Here is a 23,000-nt window from a genome sequence, read left to right on the forward strand (position 1 = left end):
GTAGTGATAATCAGAAACTGAGTGTAGCTTATAGCAGAACATAAAATGCAACAGACACACACTCATCTGGATTTCTGTTCCTTCAGTATAATTCAGTCCGACCTGGTGTGACTCTCTGATCCCGTGCAGATAGCACTCAGCTGCACAATGAATCTCCTTATTTAACTTGGTCCATTTGTCTAAGGACAACTCACATTTCCTGCTCCACTCCCTTTCATGCTTCTTTCTACTCCATGACCTCCTATAAGCCCTTCTCCTTCCTCGCTTCCTACCATTTCATACCTATTTTCTCTTAAACAAAATAATGAATAAATCTTTGTTTTAATCTGTTGCCTAAATTTTCTTTAATATTAAGAACAAAGTTGCATATGCACATCAAATAAATGGCAGTCTGGCTGTTGCTGCTTTCAATACTTCATGGTAACTTTTGAATCTTCATAAGATACATCGTTTCCAGATTATTTTGGTCAGTCTGTTCTTAGCTCACGTGGTTTACAATGGGGCAGCAGTAGCAGCCAACTTGGGGGAGGGAAAGATGCCTTCTTGCTAAAGATTTTCTTTTAAGGTCAACATTTTTTGAGTTGATAGCAAGTGAAGTCTTGACATACTTGAAGTTCTCTCTGTTCTAAATGATCCTTCTAAAAACTGTCCGTCCTAGTCCCCTTCTTTATTACAAATACATGTCTCTTTGGATCCTCTCTGTGTAGCCACGATTTTGTGACCGAAATGAAAATATAATTTAATTAAGGTCCTTTCCACACAACCACCAAAACTATACTAAAACCAGTTTAAAAGTGGCTGTTGTGAGCTCAGTCTGACTTACTGAAGGGTGGATGTGTAATCCTTACCCAAAGGATAGTACTACCAAGTCAAATTTTTCAAAAGCACCCAAGTCCCATTGAAATCCACCCAGCTACCTAGTCTTTTCCCCACCCCATAATAGGAAAAATTGTGCACCTTGTTTTAAGATGCATCTAGATATGGATGGCAAAATATTATTAGTAAGTACTTTTGTGATGAAGTTACCTTCCTGATCCTTGACTTGCTATGTTCAAAAAGCTGTCGCACTAATTCTGTTCCATTAGAAATGACTGTTTCACTTTATTTCTTCAAGTATGTTTGTTAAGAAAGATAGTGAATCATTTGTTAGATGTGGGGGCCAAAATGATCGGTGTTCATTCACTGCAGTAGATGGGGCAGCCATGATTACTACAAGATCTTGGGATGCTGAAATCTCTTATGCTTTGGCTAGTAAAGGAAATACACTTGATTACTTTAATCTGTCCTGTTTTTTCCCCTCACAGCAGGAATCACATTATTTGTGCATCCTGTTGCCTGCAGTCCTATGGAGCTCAACCACTTGTACAAAAATATTAAATGATCAGAGGATACCAACGTTTTTGTTTTTGATTTGTTTGTTTAGTACACTCAGAGGAAGCACTGTTTTTGCTGGCAACATGTTACTACCGCTCAGGAAAGGCATATAAAGCATACAGGCTCCTAAAGGGACATAGCTGTACCACCCCACAATGTAAATATCTGCTGGCAAAGTGTTGTGTCGACCTCAGCAAGTAAGTCATCAGTTTATATGGTATTGCTGTATTTTGGTAGGGGTTTTTTTAGGAAACTGTGTTGCATAAACTGGTAATTCACTCGTCTTTCAGCTCTCAGGATTATCACAAGTGGAATTCATTTCGCTTTCAGATTTGGACCTAAAGAACAATAGCCCATATTGCAGAAACCGCTAAAAGGTATTAAGAGCTTTACAAAGGAGTTGTGAAATTGTATAGCAAGTCACTTCTGAAACCAGTTTGGGACTGTGCTCTTCAGTGCGTCCACCTTAGTTTGTTGTTAGCTCGTTTCTTAAACTGCTGCTAAAGTGAATCTAGAGCTTAAAAAAAACCCAACCCTTAAACCAGTCAATCTGTCACCGTTGACCAAGTTGGTGCAGATGTAAGAAAATGGAAACTTGAGTTCACCCAAGCCTTATGCACCCCTTAAGTCTTCAAAATAGACATTAAGTGGGATATAAGTGGTGTATAGGCCTTGAACTGGCTCTCTGTACAGATGAATGTAGCCCATTTAGAGTTAATTTTTATAATAAGATGAGACTAGAGTCTGATAAGGCTACAGACTTTGTTGGGGAGAAAGAAAATGCCTTCTGTGTCCCCTTTCCCATTCACATCTAGGCAGACCTCTCAAACTACTGAGGCCCATATGTGGGACACAACATATGACAAAGACCCAACGTGGGGGTGGCAGAGAAGAAATAATGTTAATGCAGGGAACTTAAAATGCTGTGGGATTCCTTCCTTTTAGAGTAAGCAACTGTATAACCTCAGACTCACGACTTTGCATTTCTGATTAATTTTAAACGATAAAAATAAGGGGACACCAAATTTCTGTGGAACACGGGGGACTTTATGACTGAAATGAGGGACCTCCCTCAATGAGGGGTAGTCAAAGTATGCTTCTAGTGGTTGATTCAGATCTGGTCTGGATCAATGATAATCAAGATTTATCTGTTTGCTGTTCCAGTGGAATGAGTTTTATTGTTGCAATCAAGATCTTTCCTAGCCACATCACAAAATCAGCATTGCAACTGGCATCCTGGATGGTAGTTTCAGCAGAGTGGCTAAAAATCAAGTAGATTCTCACTTATTGTCTATTCTCTTAGTTATCTTCTGCCTGCTCTGTGAGCAGTGTCTCTTATATTGAAAGTTTCTTTTCACATTTGAATTGGATTCCTCTTAAAACTAGAAAGTCAACTATGAAGGGGAAAGAGAATCCCTACAATAATGTGAAGAAAGCTGCCATGTCACTCTAAAGGGTAGCGCAGCAATCTGGGTTCAGCAGCAGGAAGATCTATTTTTGGAAAAACAGCTTGTTGAAGGCTGTGACAGAAAACGAGAGCATATTACGAGGGTAGAATATGAACACAGATTTTTGGGGGAGCTGTCCTCTGGAAGGTCTGACTCTGTAGGAAACTGGACTTATGCTTAAACTTCATGTTTTTAACTTTGGGGGTTTTTTTATATGTCCTATCATGTAATGTGACTTAAAATATTGACCAAGCAATATGGCTGTTTAAAAATTAGACCTTCATCCCTTCACAAAGGAAAGCCAGACTTAACAGATGCAGCTTGTACTAGATCCTGCAGACCATAGGAAAGAGTGACTTCCAGAATTGAGGGCCCTCCATAAAAATGTTCTGCCTTCTGTGCCCTCCGTGAGCTTGATCCTGGGGACTGGACAGACAGCAAGAATATCTCAGCTGAACAGTTACCACAATGGGTCCTGGGAAACAAGGCAGTCTTGGATAGAACAAATCCTAATGGCTGTTTTTATGGGTGCATAGAGAATTCTCTACTTCTGCTAAATAAGCACATGCTTATCTTCTGTTGCAGTGCAACCAGTAGGCTGAACTTGATACATTTGTTTCCTGGGTTGTACCATACTGTATATTTTTTGAGGGACGGAGCTCATCTCTTGGGATCCCACCCACATTGTGTAACCAAGCTGCATGAAAGATGTTTTGTGGAGGGGCCTGGGGAAAACTCTTGCCCATCAGCAATGGGCAAGAAAATATGGGGGGGGGAAATCAATGATAATTGCATTTCTGTTTTTATTTAAGACTTTGACTTTGTTCAGTATAGTGCCACTTTAACATTTCTTGATGTGATACCTGCTGTAGTAAAGTGGAACATCTGATTGCCAAATGTTCTGTTGAAATAGAAATCAGTTTAATGCTCTTTTTGGAAGGGACCAGTGTAAGCTGATTTGCTCTGTTTCTCCCCTGCCAATCACAGCTGTATAAAGTTATATTCCGGTATCGCTTATTTCCATAAAGGAAGTGGAATAAGCATCTTAATAATGTAACTGCCTTCACACTAGGGGGATTGTATTACTTAAACTGTACTGGTTTAGGTGTGCAGACAAGCTCAAAGGGATACTGTCAAGTCTGACCAGCCCCCTCTCTCCCTGACATCCAAAAAAAAAAAAAAAAAAGTCATGTCCCTTCCTTCCAATAAAATATTAGAGTTGCAGTGATGTTAAAATCCCTGCTTTTAGACTGCACAAACCAATCCATGGTAGATTGCACTGTTACGTCTATGTGCGATACACTGTGCCAGGCATTTGATTCCACCTGTCAGTTCTGTCCTTGTAAGTAAGCAAGGCATCAAAATTCCAAGTCCATTGGACAGCCCCATGTTAAATGGCAAGAATGGAGATGCCAGAGACCATACATGGTACATTGTAGCTGGGAGACCAAGCCAAATCCAGTTGTTTTCTTTGACATCCCTTTAAAGGTGCCTGACTTTCAGAGGGTAAGTGTTCTGCACTTAAACTGGTAGTATCTCTATAAGGCAGAGGGTGCAATACTCTACATTTTGAGACTTGTTGTCAGGGAGGAGAGTGCCCAATTTGGAACTCATTAGTATTGACAACATATCTTGTTTTTGTTTGCAGCAGGATAGAAATATTGGACTACCACTACTGTTGTGAGCCTTATAACCCCTTTAAGCCTCTCTTTGTTTTTTTAATAAGGCTGGCAGAAGGGGAGCAGATCTTATCTGGTGGAGTATTAAATAAACAGAAAAGCCATGATGACGTTGTTACGGAGTTTGGTGACTCTGCATGCTTCACCCTCTCATTACTGGGACATGTATACTGGTAAGGTTTCTTTTTTTATGATGATGGTTATTGAATAATGGATTTTGATTTGGCTGAGGCAGTTCTTGGCCATGAAAATATTTCTGGCACAGCCTCACAGGTCACAACTGCTCTTAGGTTACATATCCCCAACAAGCCTGCAATCTGATCTACATGGGCAGATACCTGTGGAGCCCCTTTGTGACTGCAAATGGAAGTGTTCGCTCAGAGTGCATATTGCAGGATCAAGGCCCAAATGATGGTAATCTATAGAGGAGGTCTGATGTCTCCCTCATGTGGCTTGCCAGTTGCATGAAAATACACATTAGCATTTCGTGGAAGGTGTGTGGGTTTATTTTATTTTGTTTTGGATTTTTTTTTGTGGGCAGTGAATAAATTGGCAATACAGGAACCCGTTTTGAGAGGGTTTTTTTGTTTGTTTGTGTGTGTGTGCTCATTCTCCCCAAAATATGTGGCCTATTGGTTGGAGAAATATTAGCCTTCTTTGGAGGAAATTTTCAGGGGGCCACCTGTTGATCAATATATCACTACTGCCCACCCTCCACAAGTACTTCTATATTGAATTGCTGTCTTCTCTGGAGGCTCCAAATTCCAAAAATTTTATCCAATTAACTTTTAATGATTTTTTTCAGGAGAACTATGCATGTTAAATTTGATTATACAATAATGCTTCTCTCTCCTGTAGTGTGCTTCATCCATAGACACAAAGGAGGATTCCAATAAATGTATTAAAATAAAAGAAATAGTAAAAACAAAAACAAAAAAACCCGAACCTTTGTATTTAGCAAGTCTTTACACAGTAGAAAGCCATTACAAATGTTAACCAGATACTTGTTTCACAGAGGACCGTAAAACTACTGGCTACCTCACAGGTGCGTTGGGAGGGTTAGTATTTGTAAAGCGTTTTGAGAGCCTCTGATGAAAGGCATTAAAGAAGGTAAAATATTCTAAACATAGAGTGACGAGTCGCCCTCCTTCAAGATGCCACCTGATGTACTGAGATACCACTAAGCCCGTGTGGGCCCCCTTTAACCTGTCTTGCTGAGCCAGGCTCTTAAGCCTCCTCCAGCACACACTCAGGCAGGGCCACACCTACCTGCAGAAAGACACAGACACTGAGATTAGCTCTGGGAAGACTCAGTTTAAGGGACTTGCCCCAGCACTCAGGTGCCCACCTCCCTTGGAATGTAGACCCAAAGGTATATTGTCTTGCGCTTTATAGAAAAGTCTGCACAGCGCAAGCTCATCAAAGTTTGCCCTCTTCCTCAATGAAGAGATATGCACAACTTCTTAGAAATTGCACAAACTGGGTTTAATAATAAAAAAATTATTAACTACAAAAGGCAGATTGTAAGTGATTATAGCAAACAGAACAAAGCAGTTTACTAAACAAGTAAAACAAAAAACGAAACTAAGCTTGATTCACTAAAGAAATTGGCTACAAATAGTAATTTCTCACCCTAAATGTTGTTTCAGGCAGATTACAAAGGTTCTTGAAAGCCAGCTGCACTGGCCTGGAGCTTGAAACTTCAGGTATTATTACTCACAGGCTAGACATCCTTCCAGCCTGGGCTCAACTCTTCTCCCCCCGGTTCAGTTCTTCTTGTTTCCAGTGTTTCCCAGTGTCTCTTTGGGTGGGGAGGCAGAGGAGAACCACGATGATGTCACTCCCCTGCCTTGTATAGCTTTTGTGTATGGTGGGAACCATTGGTCTCCCAGTGGAAAAACACTGGCATTCCAAGGTGGAGTCCGGTACCAGGTGACTCAGTCACATGTGTCTCCAGGGTCGTAGCAGGTATTACTTGTAGGCTGTTTGGAGCATCCACAGGAAGACGAAGCTCTTTCACAGTCCATTGTCTCTGCTGATGGGCCATCAGCCCTGTCTGGCTTTTTCATTGTTGTACCTGAAGGGCTAGTCGTGGGTGTCACCCAAAGTAGCACATTTGAAATACAGATACATGGTCAGTATTCCTAGCTTCAGATACAAAATTGATACATGCATACAAATTGAATAAACACATTCAGTGGATCATAACTGTTTCAATGATACCTCACATGACCCCTCTTGCATAAAACATGTCCTAGTCATATCATAACAATATTTCTATGAAGAATATGGGGTGCAATGTCACACATAGTACAGATGTTTAAAAACAAAAAATATTTGTAAAATACATTAGGCATATTTTGAATGTTCTTTGTTTTGGGGGAGTGCAAGACCCTCTGCTACCATAGAATGTTGATAGCCCTACCTACCAAACATCTTGTTATTTCCTTGCTTAATTACAGTTAGTAGCATTGCTGCAGCGTAACTGAGCACGCTTAAATGTTAGTTTCAGGCTTCGTTAGTATTGAACCTCTTCTCTTTTTGGTGTCTGCATTATTTGAAGCTTAATATAACCTGGATTGTCAGCCTGCTGCTTTCCCTAAGAGAAACCAAAAAAAAAAAAAAATCCCAAAACCGTATTCCATTTAATGGTTTTAATATTCAAGCATAGCATCAGTAGTTACTAAAAAAAGAAGAGACTTCAAAATAAGTTACTTTTTATAGCCGCAACACCCCCCTCTCCCCCCAAATTAAGAATTCTTATCCAGCACAAAGTTACATTGAACCGGACACCGATAAGCTGAATACAAATAATCATTTCACAACCTAAAATGGCTCAGAGGCTAGTCAACAGTTTATTTGCTGTTTGCCCGGAAGTGGAGAACACTCATGACAGCAAGATGCCGGTCTGCTACAAGAGATCAAGTTCTACTTTCATCAACTCTTAAAGCCCGTGATGGCTTTTGAGAGTTCATCACAAATTAAAATGAGTAAACTTAAAACTGTCTCTAAATATTTCAGATGCAAAAATATTGAATAACTTTTAAATTAACTGCTTGTTTCTGTAGTCCGCAAAATGAGAATATAGCAGTAGCTCTAAAGAGGTTCTTGTTTCCTTCTCCCCTCACTTCTTTTTGAAAGTTATGCGTAACGGAAATGCTGTTTTAACTTTCCTTCAGCTATTTGTTTTAATTCTCTTACAGCAAGACAGACCGGCTTGCCAAAGGATCCGAATGTTACCAAAAGAGCCTTAGTTTAAATCCTTTCCTCTGGTCCCCTTTTGAATCGCTATGTGAAATAGGTAGGTCTGCGGAACTCAATGTGAAGAGATGTGCTTTAAAAAAAATTGCCCTCTGGAGTTGGTATTTTCTCATGCAAATAATTGACTGAAAAACTTCTTAAAATTTCTTTGATAGTGCCATGAGCAATCCACATCTAAATATGTTGTATTTCTGTTTAATTTTGGAGCTGCTCCTCATTTCCTGACTGTCTGGCTTTTATGACTTCTAAAAATTAGCTTTTGTGGGGAGGTGGGGGAAGGGAGGAGCGAGAGAGGACCAAATATATCTTCCCTTGAAGAGGAAAATTTGTGCTACAGTTCTCCCTCTGATAGCCTCTTTTCTGTAATAAGAGCTCCACAGAACTTAAAGAAGAAACTTGTCCACATCTAAAAGCATACACTTTTTTAACCATTCTTTTTCATTCAGATTATTCCAAGACACATTTTTGGGTTAATTTCTAACTTTTGTTGTGGATTTCTGATCAACTCAGTCAGAATTTTATCTTTTAAGATAATTTTGTAGGGACCAGCTGGTAGATGATTCTGTCCAATTCTCTTTGAGATAAGTGAACACAGATGTGTCAGTAAGCCTTCCTACATTCTTGTCTGTATTTCTAGGAACTTTGTGCCTAGGATAAGAACATAAGAGTGGCCATACTGGGTCAGACCAATGGTCAGTCTAGCCCAGTATCCTGTCTTCTGACAGTGGCTGTTGCCAGATGAGTGAGACAGATTGAACAGAACAGGACAATTATCAAGTGATCCATCCCCTGTCGTCCAGTCCTGGCATTTGGCAGTCAGAGACTTAGGGACGCCCAGAGCATTTGGTTGCATCCCTGACCATCTTGGCCAATAGCCATTGATGGTCCTATCCTCCATTAATTTATCTAATTCTCTAGGGGATTAAATGAAATGGATAGAGGTGGTAGAGTTATATCTGAAATCCAAAATAATTTAAAGTCCCTAGTGTAGTGCTTTTAAAAACAAACGCACAAAAACTTGCTCACTTTTCTTGAGATACCTAGTGTCCCTTCTATTTTGCTTTTACCCAAGCGCCAAATATATTTGGTCATGGATAACAGTGGTTAAATCTTTCTTCACTCTTACAGGTGAGAAGCCAGACCCTGACCAAACATTTAAATTAACGTCTTTGCAGAACTTCAGCAGTTGCCTGCCCAACACTTGCACAACATTGGTGTCTAATCACAACATATCCCACAGACAGCCTGAGACTGTCCTTATGGAAACGCCACAAGACACAATTGTAAGTTTCATCCAACCCTCTGACCTTTGAAGCAGTTGTCCCAGTTTGAATGAATGACTTAAGAAATACTTGCAAGTGATTGTTATAAAAGATGTCTTCCATTTCAGGAATTGAACAGACTCAACCTGGAATCCTCCAATTCAAAATATTCGTCCTTGAACACAGATTCCTCTATGTCTTACATTGACTCAGCTGTAATTTCACCAGATGCTATCCCTCTTGGATCAGGAACTGCCATATTGTCTAAACAGGCTCAAAATAAACCAAAAACTGGTCGGAGTTTACTGGGAGGACCAGCTGCTCTGAGCCCATTGACACCAAGGTAAGACTAAGACTGGGAATTTAAAACCCTGCTTTGTGACCATTTGCACTGCCACTGTTCCTTGTGTCTTTGGGCAAGAATCATGTCTTTCTCTATATATTGTATGGCACCAAGCACATTGACAGTACTTGGTAAACGCTGCTGAGACAAAAGCCAAACCACTTTAAAACATGAATGGCTACTTTTTTTAGTAGTTGATTTTTTGGATGAAGAATTACCGACGTTTAGAACGAACTTCAGTAACTAATTAAATAAGCCACCAGCAGTTTGTGACTTTAGAAGAGTGGCATTTTGATTCTGTGTGTTGCTTGGTACAACTTCTGTGATAGAAAAGTCACTAATAAAAGGATTGTGAATTTCTTTTTCAACTTTGAAGCCAACAGTTAATAGTAAAAGCTGCAGTAGGGATTTGTAATGCCTTTTGATTTGAAGGACGGTATCTTACCTTCCCTCCCCCCCCCCCCGCTCCCCCATAGGTTCACATGTTCTGTCTCATGATCATGACTCTGCCATTTTCTTCCTTTAAAAAAAAAAAATTAATTAGTATTGCAGCAAAGCCTGTTGGCCCCCACCGAGATCGGAACCCTTTTGTGCTAGCTACTGTAAATGCATAAGAGAACTTTCTTGTCCCCAAAAACTTGCAATTTAAATAGACAAGACAGAGAAAGGGTAGTAAAAAAGAAATAATCTTATCCCTAATTTATAGATGATTGTGGAGGCATAGAGAGACTTGCACAAGGGGTTACATAGGAGGTCAGAGGCACAGCTGGAAAGGGAACAGCAAGATCAAGCTTCCTCTGAAATGTTATTAATGTAATGCTGCTTTTCAAGGGTGTCCTGGTTCTGACATCTCAGTTTCATTCTTTCCTCAGTTTTGGAATTTTGCCACTAGAAACCCCTAGCCCTGGGGATGGATCGTATTTACAAAACTACACTAATTCATCTTCTGTCATTGATGTGCCATCTACAGGAGCGCCTTCCAAGAAGGTATCTCGCATGCAAGACTGTTTGCCATTCTGTCTGAGCTTAAATACAAGGGAATGTAAAATTAAACTCTAGTGCAAGTATATAAGCATCGCAGGTTAGCTCAGTTGCTCTGATAAATTGGGTATTTTTTTTTCCCTTGCAGATTTTTTTGTATTTGAAATTACTTTCTCCCTCAGCCAACCACTTATAACGTCCTTCTAAGTCATGGAAATGCTTTCGGTGACTTTATTGCGAATGAAAAATGTCTATATAAAAATGGGTATATTAAATAAAAAATTTGCTTTTTACTAAATTCACTTAAATGGTCAGTATTTCAGTTTGGTGAGTTACCAAATACCCTTATCAAGTTCTGAACTTTTTCTTTTTCTCACTTACCAAGTTGTTTCTTTCAATTGATAACTAGAGCTGATCAGGAATTTTCCGACAAAAACGTTTTTGTCAGAAAATGCCAATTTATCGAAATCAAAACTTCACAGAAAAGGGTTGGCTCTGATTAACTTTTTTCAGCTAACATAAAAATGGCCAGACTGGGTCAGACTAATGTCCATTTAGCCCAGTATCCTGCCTCTGACAGTGGCCAGTGCCAGGTGCTCCAGAGGGAGTGAACAGAACAGGACATTTGAGTGGTCTCCTCTCTGTTATCCTGTCTCAGCTTCTGGCCATCCGAGATTTAGGGACATCCGGAGCATGGGATTGCGTCCCTGACCATCTTGGCTAAAAGCCATTGATGGCCCTGTCCTCTATGAGCTTATCTAATTCTTTTTTTGACACAGTTACAGTTTTGGCCTTCAACATCCCATGACAATGAGTTCCACAGGTTGACTTGCATTGTTTGAAATACTTCCTTATGTTTGTTTTTAATCCTGCTGCCTATTAATTTAATCAGGTGACCCTCTGATTCTTGTGTTATGTGAAGGGGTAAATAACATCCTTTTTCTAGGATGAATATTCCCAGTCTTTATCTCTCCTCGTATGGAAGTTGTTCCATACCCCTAATAATTTTTGTTGCCCTCCTCTAATTCTAATGCCTTTTCTAATTCTAATCTAGCTTTTTTTGAGATTGGGCAAGCAGAATTTTGTGCAGTATTCAAGCTGCGAGCGTACTGTGGGTTTATATAGAAAAGGTTTCAAAACAAATTCTGGTCTTCCAGTTCTAAATGACTTCCCTCCCCTCCCCCCACCATAAAAATTTTTTTAAGCTAATTATAATACCAAATAAATTATGATAAACATCAAAATGAAACACTTTGACCCTAACTGATTTTTTTCAGATTTTTGGCTCATGAAAATTTGAGATTTTGACTTTCCCATCCTAAATCAGGATGCAAATTTTTTGATATCATGAAAATTTTTGCAGAATCAGAAAACCATTTCCTGCCCAGATCTATTGATAATCTTTTTGTTCGGGGTTCCTGCCTTTCTAATGGAGACGAACCGTCATTAGAACACTCTACAATGGGTTTGGACGAATTACTGGTGAATGTTGAGGCTTTTTTTGTAATAATACAAAAATATTGTTAATGCTACAAAAAAGAATTTTACTAAATTAGATACAGTTGTGATTGTTAATTAAACAAAACAGGAACACCACTATATATATTTTTAAAGCGAGTTAAACATGGCCTTATATATTAACCAAATTGTAAAACATCAGCACGTTGCAGAGGGCAGTTTGTGTTAACTATAGCTTGAGTGGCTATTTCATATCAAGGTTAAGGCTATTATTTATTGGTGCAAATGAGGGCTGAGATCCTAAAAGCTTGTCCCACATGGGTGAAACAGATCTTAAATTTTTTACTTTGAGCCTTTAAAAAATGTCAGTGTTCCTTGTACCACGGTGCTGTGTGGTAAGGACAAGCATCTTGCTTTAGCTTTACACAGCCACACAGCTTGGGTGTAGGGTACCTCATACTACCTAGCCATTGCCATCCCTTTTGAGAACCAGAGCCTGCCAACGGGACAGAACTATAGTTCTGCTCTCTCTCTTGGGCTGTCCAGCAGAGCTGGCCAGGGACAAGGGAGCAGTAATATGTGCTGTAAAATGAACCTTGTAATCACCTACAGCAAGAGAGGAGCATGGGAACAATTCTGACTCTGAGGTGATTGTAGCTTTGCATTGTCTTATGTGCAGGGCTGAGCCTAAAGGCTCAGTCAAGTCCGCCAAGTGTTCACTTGCATGTCGTCTTTCATTCTATTACTTTTTAGGGGTTGTTTTCGGAAGTATGTGAATTGAAATTACCACACATAAGGAAGCATGAGAGCGGCAGTTCTCAGCTTGGTTCATGAATCAGCCCAGCCCAGAATACTTGGTGATGGTCGACAGAGAGCTGGCTGATAGCATGATGCTAACTATTGTTTCTATTTTAAACATTTTCCATGTAAGCATTTGCTTTAGTTGCCATAGAGATGTTATAGGTATTGTGAATGGGAGGCAAGATGTCCGAAATGATTCTCTAAGATATGGTCTACGATGTAGAAGGTTTAAGCACCCTTGCGTTGGAGAAAATCTAATGACTTAACCCACTTGCTACGGGCACCTTTTCTTTCTTGAGACTATAGAATTTGTATCTGCTTCCGATCCGCAAATATGTTCTGCGGATGTAAAGCGGATATCTGCAGATTTGCAGGGCTCTATCCATATATTTTTAGTAAATTATACATATTTTATGGCATTCTTGGTGCAACTGTTAATAGCTGCCCTTTTCAAAGACATTTATAAAGGAATGTATTTTTAAGGTGCTGAAAGGAGGTCTCAAATAAGTGTCAAATTCCTCCAAGTAGAACTTGCTTTATCAGTCAATGGTCTGATCATCTCCCACTAACTCAGCACTCACTCTGCTGAATCACTTATTTATGGATTTGTCACTTTTGAATGGTGTAGCTACCAAGTCTTCCCCTGTGGCCTCCTGATGTCTCTCCACTTTGTTCAGAACACTGGAGTCACACTTTCACCAATATGTACAAGCATGGCTGCATTACCTTTTACCTGAAAAACCTCCACTGGCATTTCATCGCTGCTAAATCACATTCTTCCTCAGTATCCTCCATCGGTTATGCTCTGTTTTGCATTATGCTCCTCCCCCAATTACCTCACTTGCTCGTTCCGCCCTTAGTTTCACATTCCCATCTCTGCTCTGTTGGAGCAGGACCTTCTGCTGTGTGCTACCGCAATTCTCTGGAAACCTGCGTGCCTCACTGATTCCCATCTTTGTGTATCTTAAAACCAATTTCTAGGCTTCTAACCAGTTTTCCACAACAGAATTGAAAGGCCACCATCCTTGTATTTGGGCATGTCTGTGTATGTGTATTCTCCCAAATGCCTTTTTCTGCTTTGTTGTTGTTTGCTGTATTTAGAGGTCTATGAATGTAACATCTCTTTAAATACTTTTTTCGATGCTTATTGGCTCTTAAGGTGTGGTTTTAAGTAAAGGTGTTAGTGCTGTAATTTTTAAATACAGGAGTTAAGATTTTTTTCTCTTTGTAGTAAATGATCTGGGTTCACTATATCTTTCTAGTGAAACCACTTTTATACATCTCGAGCCACGTCGTAGGTTAAAATATAAGGAGATAAAGCCCTATTTGTTGACTAGTTTCCCCTCGCTTTTACTATGTAATATTTCATCAGTCCGTTGGTGTACTTCATTAATGCATGTGGACACGCTGCTTTTGAGTTACATTTAATGTTACTGTCTAAACAAACATTGATAAGCATAGTTCTAACAAATGGCTTAGCATTCTGGTGCATGTTCTATAACATCTAAATAATTGCTTACCGGTTTCATTTCTGCTCCTCAAATTACCTGTAACTATTTGTGAGCTCAGTAGCTGTGATGGTGCATGCCTTGTAGTAGGAGTTTCCTAAGGAACATGTAAATAAAGAAACAAAACATTAGGATGGATCCACGTACATCCTGCCTGAAGGGACAAGCAGTCTTGCTGGGTGCGCAGTGTCGTCCAAGATTGAACTAGTTAAAGGGGAAGGGCAAGACAGATGTTTTGTTAATAAAATCATCCGAAACTAATGTAACCAATGCTGTCTCATCTCAGTTTTAGGCAGCAAGCAACTTGGAAATATGTGATATTGGGGGAATTCTTTTTCTGTCTATAATGACTTCAGTGGATCTGAAAGGCTTATTTTGGGTAGCATTAGTGATGGAGGGATAGCTCAATGGTTTGAGCTTTGGCCTGCTAAACCCAGGGTTGTGAACTCAGTCCTTGAGGGGGCCAGTTAGGGATCTGGGGCAAAATCAGTACTTGGTCCTGCTAGTGAAGGCAGGGGGCTGGACTCAATGACCTTTCGGGTCCCTTCCGGTTCTATGAGATAGGTATATCTCCATATATTATTATAAATATGCCTTTGTTTCCCATTGTAACTTAGAGTAAATGGTCAGTCCGTTGGATCTAGAAAAAGTATGAACAAAGGCCACTCCGAATCCACAGTTATGCTAAGTTAATGAGACAAATTTATCATATTGCAGGTACCAATTTCTGGTAATCGAGGTGAACATCATAGCTGCCTCAAATGCAGATGCAGTAAATGTGCAGAATCTTATTGGCAAAGGGTATGCTATGTGAATTGAAATAGTAATTCTGTACTAAACATAGTGATAAACAAGCACTTAAGGTTATTGGAAGCTCTTTGTGCAGTGCCTAACACAATGAGGTTCCAATGCTGATTGAGGCCTTTGAGTGCTACTAATATAATGTAATTACTGAAAAATGAAATTTCTTTCCCAGTTTGGTTACTTTGTGCGTTTGACAGCACTTCACGTAGTCCGTCTTAATCCAGTGGGGGAGACTTTATAAAGAAATAAACTACATATTTTCACTTTGCATGTCCTGGCCTGATTCCTGGAGCTTCTTCTTGCCAGCAGATGGAGACTGCACATCTTTTTGGTGATATCACCCCTGTATATAAGGAGCTTTCTGCCTTAGAATCATAGAATATGAAGGTTGGAAGGGACCTCAGGAGGTCATCTAGTCCAACCCCCTGCTCAAAGCAGGACCAATCCCCAGACAGATTTTTACCCCAGATCCCTAAATGGCCCCCTCAAGGATTGAACTCACAACCCTGGGTTTAGCAAACCACTGAGCCTTGCTGAGCTCAGTTGCCTCTCTCCAACAGGTGGAGAGAGAAGTTTCTTTGCTGGCTGATTCTCTAATCTAGAATATTCACACTTGTTTAATAAAAGAATTCTGCTGGTCTTTCCCCTCGACTCACTGTAAATATTAAATAGGCATAAATTAGTTATTTTCTGACATGATGTAGTCAGTGCATTTAGTGACATAATAACAAACCTGTAGAAATTTTGTGTTATGCAGTCTGTCACCAGGATAAGCCAAGCGGGAACAAAGTCTGTCTTCTCACAGAGTGGAAATAGCCGGGAAGTCACTCCAGTCCTTGTTGCACAAACACAGAGTTCTGGCCCACAGACAAGGTATTAAAAAATTACATACCTCAGTAGCATCTTTTACACCTGGTTTTGCTTCTTGTGTCCTTATCAAATAAGCACAAAGTGAATCTGACCTATGGTATGAAGTGTCATTCCTGATTGGATGAAGAAAAAGATAATGTGAAGTGGGTCTTATTAAACAAAATCTTACGATGGTAACCAAGTAAATTTCTGCAATCCGTTCAACTAGTTCTTGGTGGAATGGCCTAATTGCAATTCAGTATGAAGATCCTGACTTTGAAATTCTCTCTACAAGGGGGATTTTTAATTGCATTTTGCACTGTACCTCAGAGTTCTCATGGCAAGAGTACCTCACTTACACAGAGGCCAAACTATGCCTTACGACATTTGAGAGAATTATTTCAACTTTCTAACTTATTTGTAGATTTCTCAATATTTATTTCAGTAATAAATGTTGATAAACAACTTGTTTAAAATGCATCACTTTAACAGTTCAGAAAACTGCCAAATGTGTTGTGTATTCTCTTCCTTGTGTGCACATGCTTAACTTGCATTTGCATTAATCAGAATGTGCCTCAAATGGCTATTCAGTCTTGACTCACATGAGCATGAAGTTAATTTTGGTAAGAAGGCCTTGTTTTTTTTATGTGGCAGAAGGGTCCCCAGACTGACGTATGGTAAGAGACAGCCAGCTAATGACAGGCAAGACTTTTATCCACTTGGTTATTCTTGGCTGCCAGTTTGGGTTTCCCCTTAGAGCCAAAACTTTCAGCTCTTGTTGCACTGGTAGGACTTACTTGCTATATGTAGGAGAGGATAGCTTGATTTTACTTAGCATAGAAACTTACTGGTTAAGCAAATACCACATAAACGGCTGCAGTGATCACAAACGTGGGGGAGGGAATGGTTAAAATCAAAATTTGGGTTATATAGCAGCACGTAAATCTGTCCCAGGGAGATGGCGGCACCTTCACACCAGTGTACAAGACATCTGCTAATTTAATACAAATTAGTTTAAAAAAAAATATTATTTTTTTTTTTTAAAGAATTTTACTTCTAATAAGCTGTTTATTTGTAGTACAACCCCTCAGGTATTGAGCCCAACCATTGCTGCTCCACCTAATGCACTGCCTCGAAGAAGTTCTCGCCTATTTACTAGTGATAGCTCTACAACAAAGGTAACATAGGATGTACACCCTAAATAATGTATCTGTTTTCTTATCTTTCTACTTCTGCTGACTAATAACCTGATTATTCAGCCACTCAGTACAAAGCTCCCATTGAGTAATGTGTGGAGCAGCTGAAGAATTGGCCTTATGTGCAGAAGTTGTGAAATATATTTGGCTGCACAACATGAACTTTTAGAGTACATGACATGATTTGAATTTTTCAGTTAGCATGCATGTCTGTGTGATGTTTTCAAAAGTCTTAACACCTAAGTGTTTGTATCAAGTGAACACTCATCCTGATGTGTTGCTGGGCTCAAATTAGTGACTGACAAACTTCATAAGTCATCTGCAGAACATACTTCAGTCGGGTTAAATTTCAGTCTGGAATTGCAAAAATTCAGTTATGATGCTGGTGGATTCTCTCACTTTGAGGAATACACAAAGTAATTATGCAACTCAGCAGCTTCTGTGGCAGCAAGAAACTAACCAGAAACAAGTGTTCCTAGCTGGTTTCACACTGCTCCCAGCACCTTTGGAAAAAGTGCTGTTGTGTGAGAACAATCTGGTAGCTGCTCATCTGCAGAGAAAGAGGTAGAGGTTTAGGTAGATGTCCTACTAGTAGTTGATCTTATAAAATCACTGTAATATTCAATGATGCTGAGAGCTTTAGTTAGGAATTGAAATATATAGGAAAAGTGAAGTACCAAAATGTTAAGTGAATCAAAGGAAGTATCAAAAATTTGTCTTGACCTGTCAATAGTATATCCTTGGGGATTACCTTTCCCTCTTCAGATAATCTCTGAGCCAATAAACTGGGAAGACAAGCAGGGTGAGGGGACCTTGCAGTGAAACCCAGAGAAAATAAAGCTAATATTTACTTTTTTTTTTTCTTTGTATTTCTTGCATCCTTATTTTTGCTGAACCTTTGCTTTCAATAGTAAGTTCCAGAATGAGAGAGAATACTTGAATATCCCTTCCCTTCCCCTGGCCTTCCACCCACAGCCTTTGAAAAAATAGGGATGGCCTACTTTCCTGATCGATGAAAATGAAATTAGATCTCTGGATGAGAGGTGCAGTATCCTCAATACACTTGGTAAAGAGACTCTATATAGTCCAGATACATATATTTGATAAATGACTTGGGTTGGAAGTCTTTTTGTCAAAGTCAGTTTACTGCTTTCATTCAAACTACTTTATAGAGATGCAGTGTAAAACCAAACCAGTAACCTTAGTGCAACATTGTGGCTGAAGTTAATGTATACATTTCATGACTACGTTTAAGACTTTGTATCACTGTTAAGTTGGTTATTTTATGTGTGTGTACATCTGTTAGTCATAATTATTTTAGTAAAACAGCAAACAAGCATGTCTCTCTTCTTTGATTTCCAATCCATTTGCCTGTAGATAAACCCTGGTTTGAGACTTTTTTTTTCCTTATAGGAGAACAGTAAAAAGTTGAAAATGAAGTTCCCACCTAAAATTCCAAACAGAAAGACAAAAAGTAAAACAAATAAGGGAGGAATAACTCAGACAAACATAAACGATAGTTTGGAAATCACCAAACTGGACTCGTCCATCATTTCAGAAGGGAAAATCTCCACTGTCGCACCACAGATCCAGGCTTTCACACTACAGAAAGCAGCAGCAGGTTTGTCTGAAAGCGCTCAGAATGTAATAGAGCCAAATGTTTTCCAGTTGTATTTTAAGGTTTGATGGAAACTACTGGGCACTGTAAAGTGTGTTCATTCTCTTCCTCTGAGTAACTAAAACTGCCATTTCATAAATATGTAACCATCAAATTTCATTTAAATTAAAAGTATTAAATTGTACTATCGATAACAAGTGGATACGCTTAATTGCAAGCAATGTTCCAGAGAAATACAAAGTTACTGTAGTATCTACCTTTTACATCTTTTTTTTTTTTTTCCTTCTCTTTAATTTTAACTATTATGAGGCAGATCTACAGTACATTGTGGCTACTTTATGCCATTCAGAACCAACACAAAGCAGCCAAGGTGTTTTGGCTAGTTTCCATCAGTTTCTCACCTCTACGTTCCCCTGCCCACCCAGTTAAATAGATCTGGTGCAACAAGTGACTTTTAAAAAACAATTTAAATGGTCACTTTTGCTGTTCTTGTTTGACTTCCTGGAAGAGGGTGGGCCCAGCAGCCTGGCTTTACAGAGAGTCACTGGCTTTCCTAAAGGGAGCTCTGCTTCAGTCGCATTGAGACCAGGAGGTGGCAGCCATTTTGAAAAAAAGCAGTTTTTCATGGAATTCTCTGTAACAAAACTTTAAATTTCTCCCTTTTTCAATGGCATCTGGACAACAGTTATAAAAAAAAATGGCAAAATATGGCTATTAATCACTTTAAAAATATTCTTCAAAATGTATTCAATGCATGAGACTCAACGAGCTTTAACCATGTGGGAGACTTAAACACTCAAGTCCATGTTCTAAAAATCATTTAGTACAAAAAAATTATCAGATCTAGGATGCCAAATTTCTTAAAGGACCCATTTTTAATTCTTAACTTAAAACTAGTTAATTGATTTCCTTGTATATTCTCAGAAAATTCATTTTGTGCTCAGAGTAAGTGCTATAATTTTAGGGAGGATATGCCGTATTCTTCAGACATAAAGCACAGGTTCAACCACTTTAAGTGTAAAACTCGGCTCACCCTTAACTATGTAACCAATTTGTAGATAGGTTTATTCTACCTTTTGGCTTGAAAGGAGGTGGCAGATGTGTTACCTAGTTTTCACTGCAGGAGTTGGTGCATAAAACCAGCAGGAGTATATAATTCTGTGCTTGGAGTCCCTGCATGGTTCTCATAAGAACAGGGACCTCAGAAGGGTGTCTGCCAATATGTATAGTTTCAGAGAACAGCAGCTCCAGGCAATTAATTCTTTAGCTCTTGTCTCTCTCTTTTATTTATTGTATTTTTCTCCTAGAAGGATTGATGAGCCTTCTTCGTGACATGGGGAAAGGTTATTTAGCCTTGTGTTCGTACAACTGTAAAGAAGCGATAAACATATTAAGCCATTTACCTTCTCACCACTACAACACTGGCTGGGTGCTGTGCCAAATTGGGAGAGCTTACTTTGAGCTTGCAGAATATATGCAGGTAGGCATAGAGCAGATGCATGCTTTTATTTTAAATTTTTGTTTTGCATAGCTTTGCACAGAATTTGCTGGCTTCCTGTGAAACCTGAGGAGAGTCTACAGTTCGGATAGCAGAGCTGTGTAAGCATCAGGTTTGAAACACCTATCCTACCTCAAGCAGTTTCAGATTCATCTGGATCACTGCAGCCCTTCCACTTTCTGAGGTGGCGAAATTGAGTTCTATGCTATTTGTGTTGTGGGTCTTTCTTATGAGATGTTAAAAACCAGCATTCTTTCTAGTCAGCAAAGACATTAAAGACTGATTCCTATGACACTTTTAGTCAGAGCAGGGGTTTGCTCCAGTGTCTTTGGCCAAAATCTCCCCTCCTCACCACAGTTGTGTCCCTGGCACTGGTTGACTGTTGCCCTCCATCCTGGAGGTAACAGTATTCAGCTGTGCTGCATCTATAGTTTGTGAAGCCCAAAGGAGTCCTTCACAAGGAAAGGTGCACATATTACCATAAGATTCTTTACGTTATGACGGTAACTGACCTCTTGAAAGTTTTGTTTTTCAAAACGGTGGAAACGGCAAATCTGTTAGAATTCTGTTGTGGATGGTCTCCAATCTCTGAAATTACAGTTGTAATTTTTAAACAGTTAAAATAAATCCTGTTGATTTCTTCATGTGATAGACATTTACATGTAATAGGCATGTAACTTAGCACTTCAGTTCATTGAGTTTTCTTCAAAAGCCCAATATCCCTTTTCATTTCCAATTTCCTAATCCTTACCTGTTAATGGATTTATAAGAGGTGAATGTAGTAAATTTCTGAGGTTAAGTTTTTGTTTTATAAACTATGCACTATGTATTATGTCGTTTTAAAGAAAAACAGTTGCTCCTGGACCTTGTTTGCATCCTGATCATGTCCACACACTTGAAATGTACAGACACTGTTAATATTTCATGAAAGACCATGCTATGGACCCCAGCAGTTTCTTAAAGCTTTTTCTTACCTATCTTTTAACCTTGTTGCTGATTTGAGTACTATTATCTGGAATCTGTGACAGGAACTTGAGTTGGCATAGTAACATAAAATCAAGAATGAATTTTTGAGTAGACAAAGGCTGTGTTTCCTTTGAACACTTTATAGAAAAAAGTAGCCCCATGTGGTACTTTACTTCCTAGTGAACCAACCTCACTATTTCTGGCACAGACACACCCTTATGCATTGTAGGGAATCTTTCTCAGGCTGTGCTCTTTCATTTACTTAGTTAACCCACCTTGCTGTTGCAGGTGTTTAAGGCTGGAAAGGCCTTCAGCTGTTAAGATGCTCCAGTATCTAGTATAAATGCAGTCCTTGAAGTGTACTGTATTTGGATGGCTAGGTAATGTGGTTAAGACCATCCACCTATGCAATATAAATCTTCGATAATAGAAATTCATAATGTCTTGATCTCATAAGAACGGCCAGACTGGGTCAGACCAAAGGTCCATCAAGCCCAGTATCCTGTCCTCTGACAGTGGCCAATGCCAGGTGCCCCAACGGGAATGAACAGACAGGTTATCAAGTGATCCATCCCCTGGCAAACAGAGGCTAGGGACACCATTCCTTCCCACCCTAATAGCCACTGATGGACCTATCCTCCATGAATCTATCTAGCTCCCTTTTGAACCCTGTTATAGTATTGGCCTTCACAACATCCTCTGGCAAGGAGTTCCAGAGGTTGACAGTGCATTGCATGAAAAAATACGTTCTTGTGTTTGTTTTAAACGTGTTACCTATTAATTTCATTTGGTGGCCCCTTTGTTCTTGTATTATGAGAAGGAGTAAATAACACTTCCTTATTTACTTTCTCTATACCACTCATGATTTTATAGACCTCTATCATATGGCCCCTTAGTCACCTCTTTTCTGAGCTGAAAAGTCCCAGTCTTATTAATCTCTCCTCATACAGAAGCCGTTCTATACCCCCAGTCATTTTTGTTGCCCTTTTCTGAACCTTTTCTAATTCCAATACATCTTTCTTGAGATGGGGCGACCACATCAGCACATTGTATTCAAGGTGTGGGCATACCATGGATTTATATATCTCATTTTACCAATGTTACTCCTTTATCTTACTCTTTCCATCCTACTGCATGAAGATATTGTAATCTGAGTCAGACTGTTGGGGGGGCTGTTACAGATATCTGCTTGTCTCAAGTAAACATACTATGTTTCTCCTTTCCTTTGGATAAGAAGCTAGAAATGCCACAAGATTTGAAGCTCTCCATGTTGGTTTTTGTGTTTATAGGTGGTGATAGACTAAGCATCCCCATTGCTTTATATATCTCTGAAACTTCCTCATATTGTCCTTCGTGCTCTTCTTGAGGATTTCATTCAAATTCTTTTGTTTTTAGGCAGAGAGGATATTCTCTGAAGTAAGAAGGATTGAAAACTACAGAGTTGAAGGCATGGAGATTTACTCTACAACGCTATGGCATCTTCAGAAGGATGTTGCACTTTCAGTCCTATCAAAAGATTTAACAGACATGGATAAAAATTCACCAGAGGTATCCTGTAATATATTGTGGTGGTGTATGTTGCTGTGTACAGTTATTTCCTTATCAAGGTTAAAGATGATTGAGTCAGAACAAACTCCGTAGACTCTAGTCTAATTCGGGTATATTTGTGTAACAGAACTGTCTCGTACAAAGGCTACTGGATTACCTGGTGGATCGAGGATGATGCCTGTAACCATTATAAAAAAGGCATGTCAGCCTGCATAGAACAGGCTGAAATCCATTAACCCATCAGTTACAACTTTCATTTGCATAGCCCCTTTCATCCGGAAAGCTTTCCCCGTCATTTGTTCACCCCGACGCATGGGAGGGAGTGCTCTCTATTAGGTAGAAAAGAGGTGTCCAGGATTGCTGGGGTTTTGTTGCCTGCTCTGTTACTATTTTAATGTCTTTCTGT

General features: G+C 39.4%; 1 protein-coding gene across 6 annotated transcripts in view; it reads left to right on the forward strand.

Annotated features, from left to right (window-relative positions):
• Nucleotides 1–23,000, forward strand: part of CDC27 (cell division cycle 27) — a 54,016-nt gene that overhangs the window by 12,119 nt on the left and 18,897 nt on the right. For 2 of the 6 annotated variants that reach the window (XM_034755766.1, XM_034755764.1), the window contains exons 3-13: nt 1,424–1,571; nt 4,549–4,674; nt 7,705–7,802; nt 8,891–9,045; nt 9,153–9,367; nt 10,240–10,354; nt 15,677–15,792; nt 16,847–16,946; nt 18,378–18,585; nt 19,890–20,062; nt 22,442–22,594. In XM_034755766.1, the coding sequence (XP_034611657.1) occupies nt 1,424–1,571; nt 4,549–4,674; nt 7,705–7,802; nt 8,891–9,045; nt 9,153–9,367; nt 10,240–10,354; nt 15,677–15,792; nt 16,847–16,946; nt 18,378–18,585; nt 19,890–20,062; nt 22,442–22,594 (1,607 nt within the window). Of the gene's footprint in view, nt 1–1,423; nt 1,572–4,548; nt 4,675–7,704; nt 7,803–8,890; nt 9,046–9,152; nt 9,368–10,239; nt 10,355–15,658; nt 15,793–16,846; nt 16,947–18,377; nt 18,586–19,889; nt 20,063–22,441; nt 22,595–23,000 lie in introns of all 6 variants that reach the window. The other 4 variants (XM_034755767.1, XM_034755765.1, XM_034755762.1 and 1 more) reach the window with 3 other exon arrangements.

This window comes from Trachemys scripta, chromosome 23 (assembly GCF_013100865.1).
Source record: "Trachemys scripta elegans isolate TJP31775 chromosome 23, CAS_Tse_1.0, whole genome shotgun sequence".
Taxonomy (NCBI): domain Eukaryota; kingdom Metazoa; phylum Chordata; order Testudines; family Emydidae; genus Trachemys; species Trachemys scripta.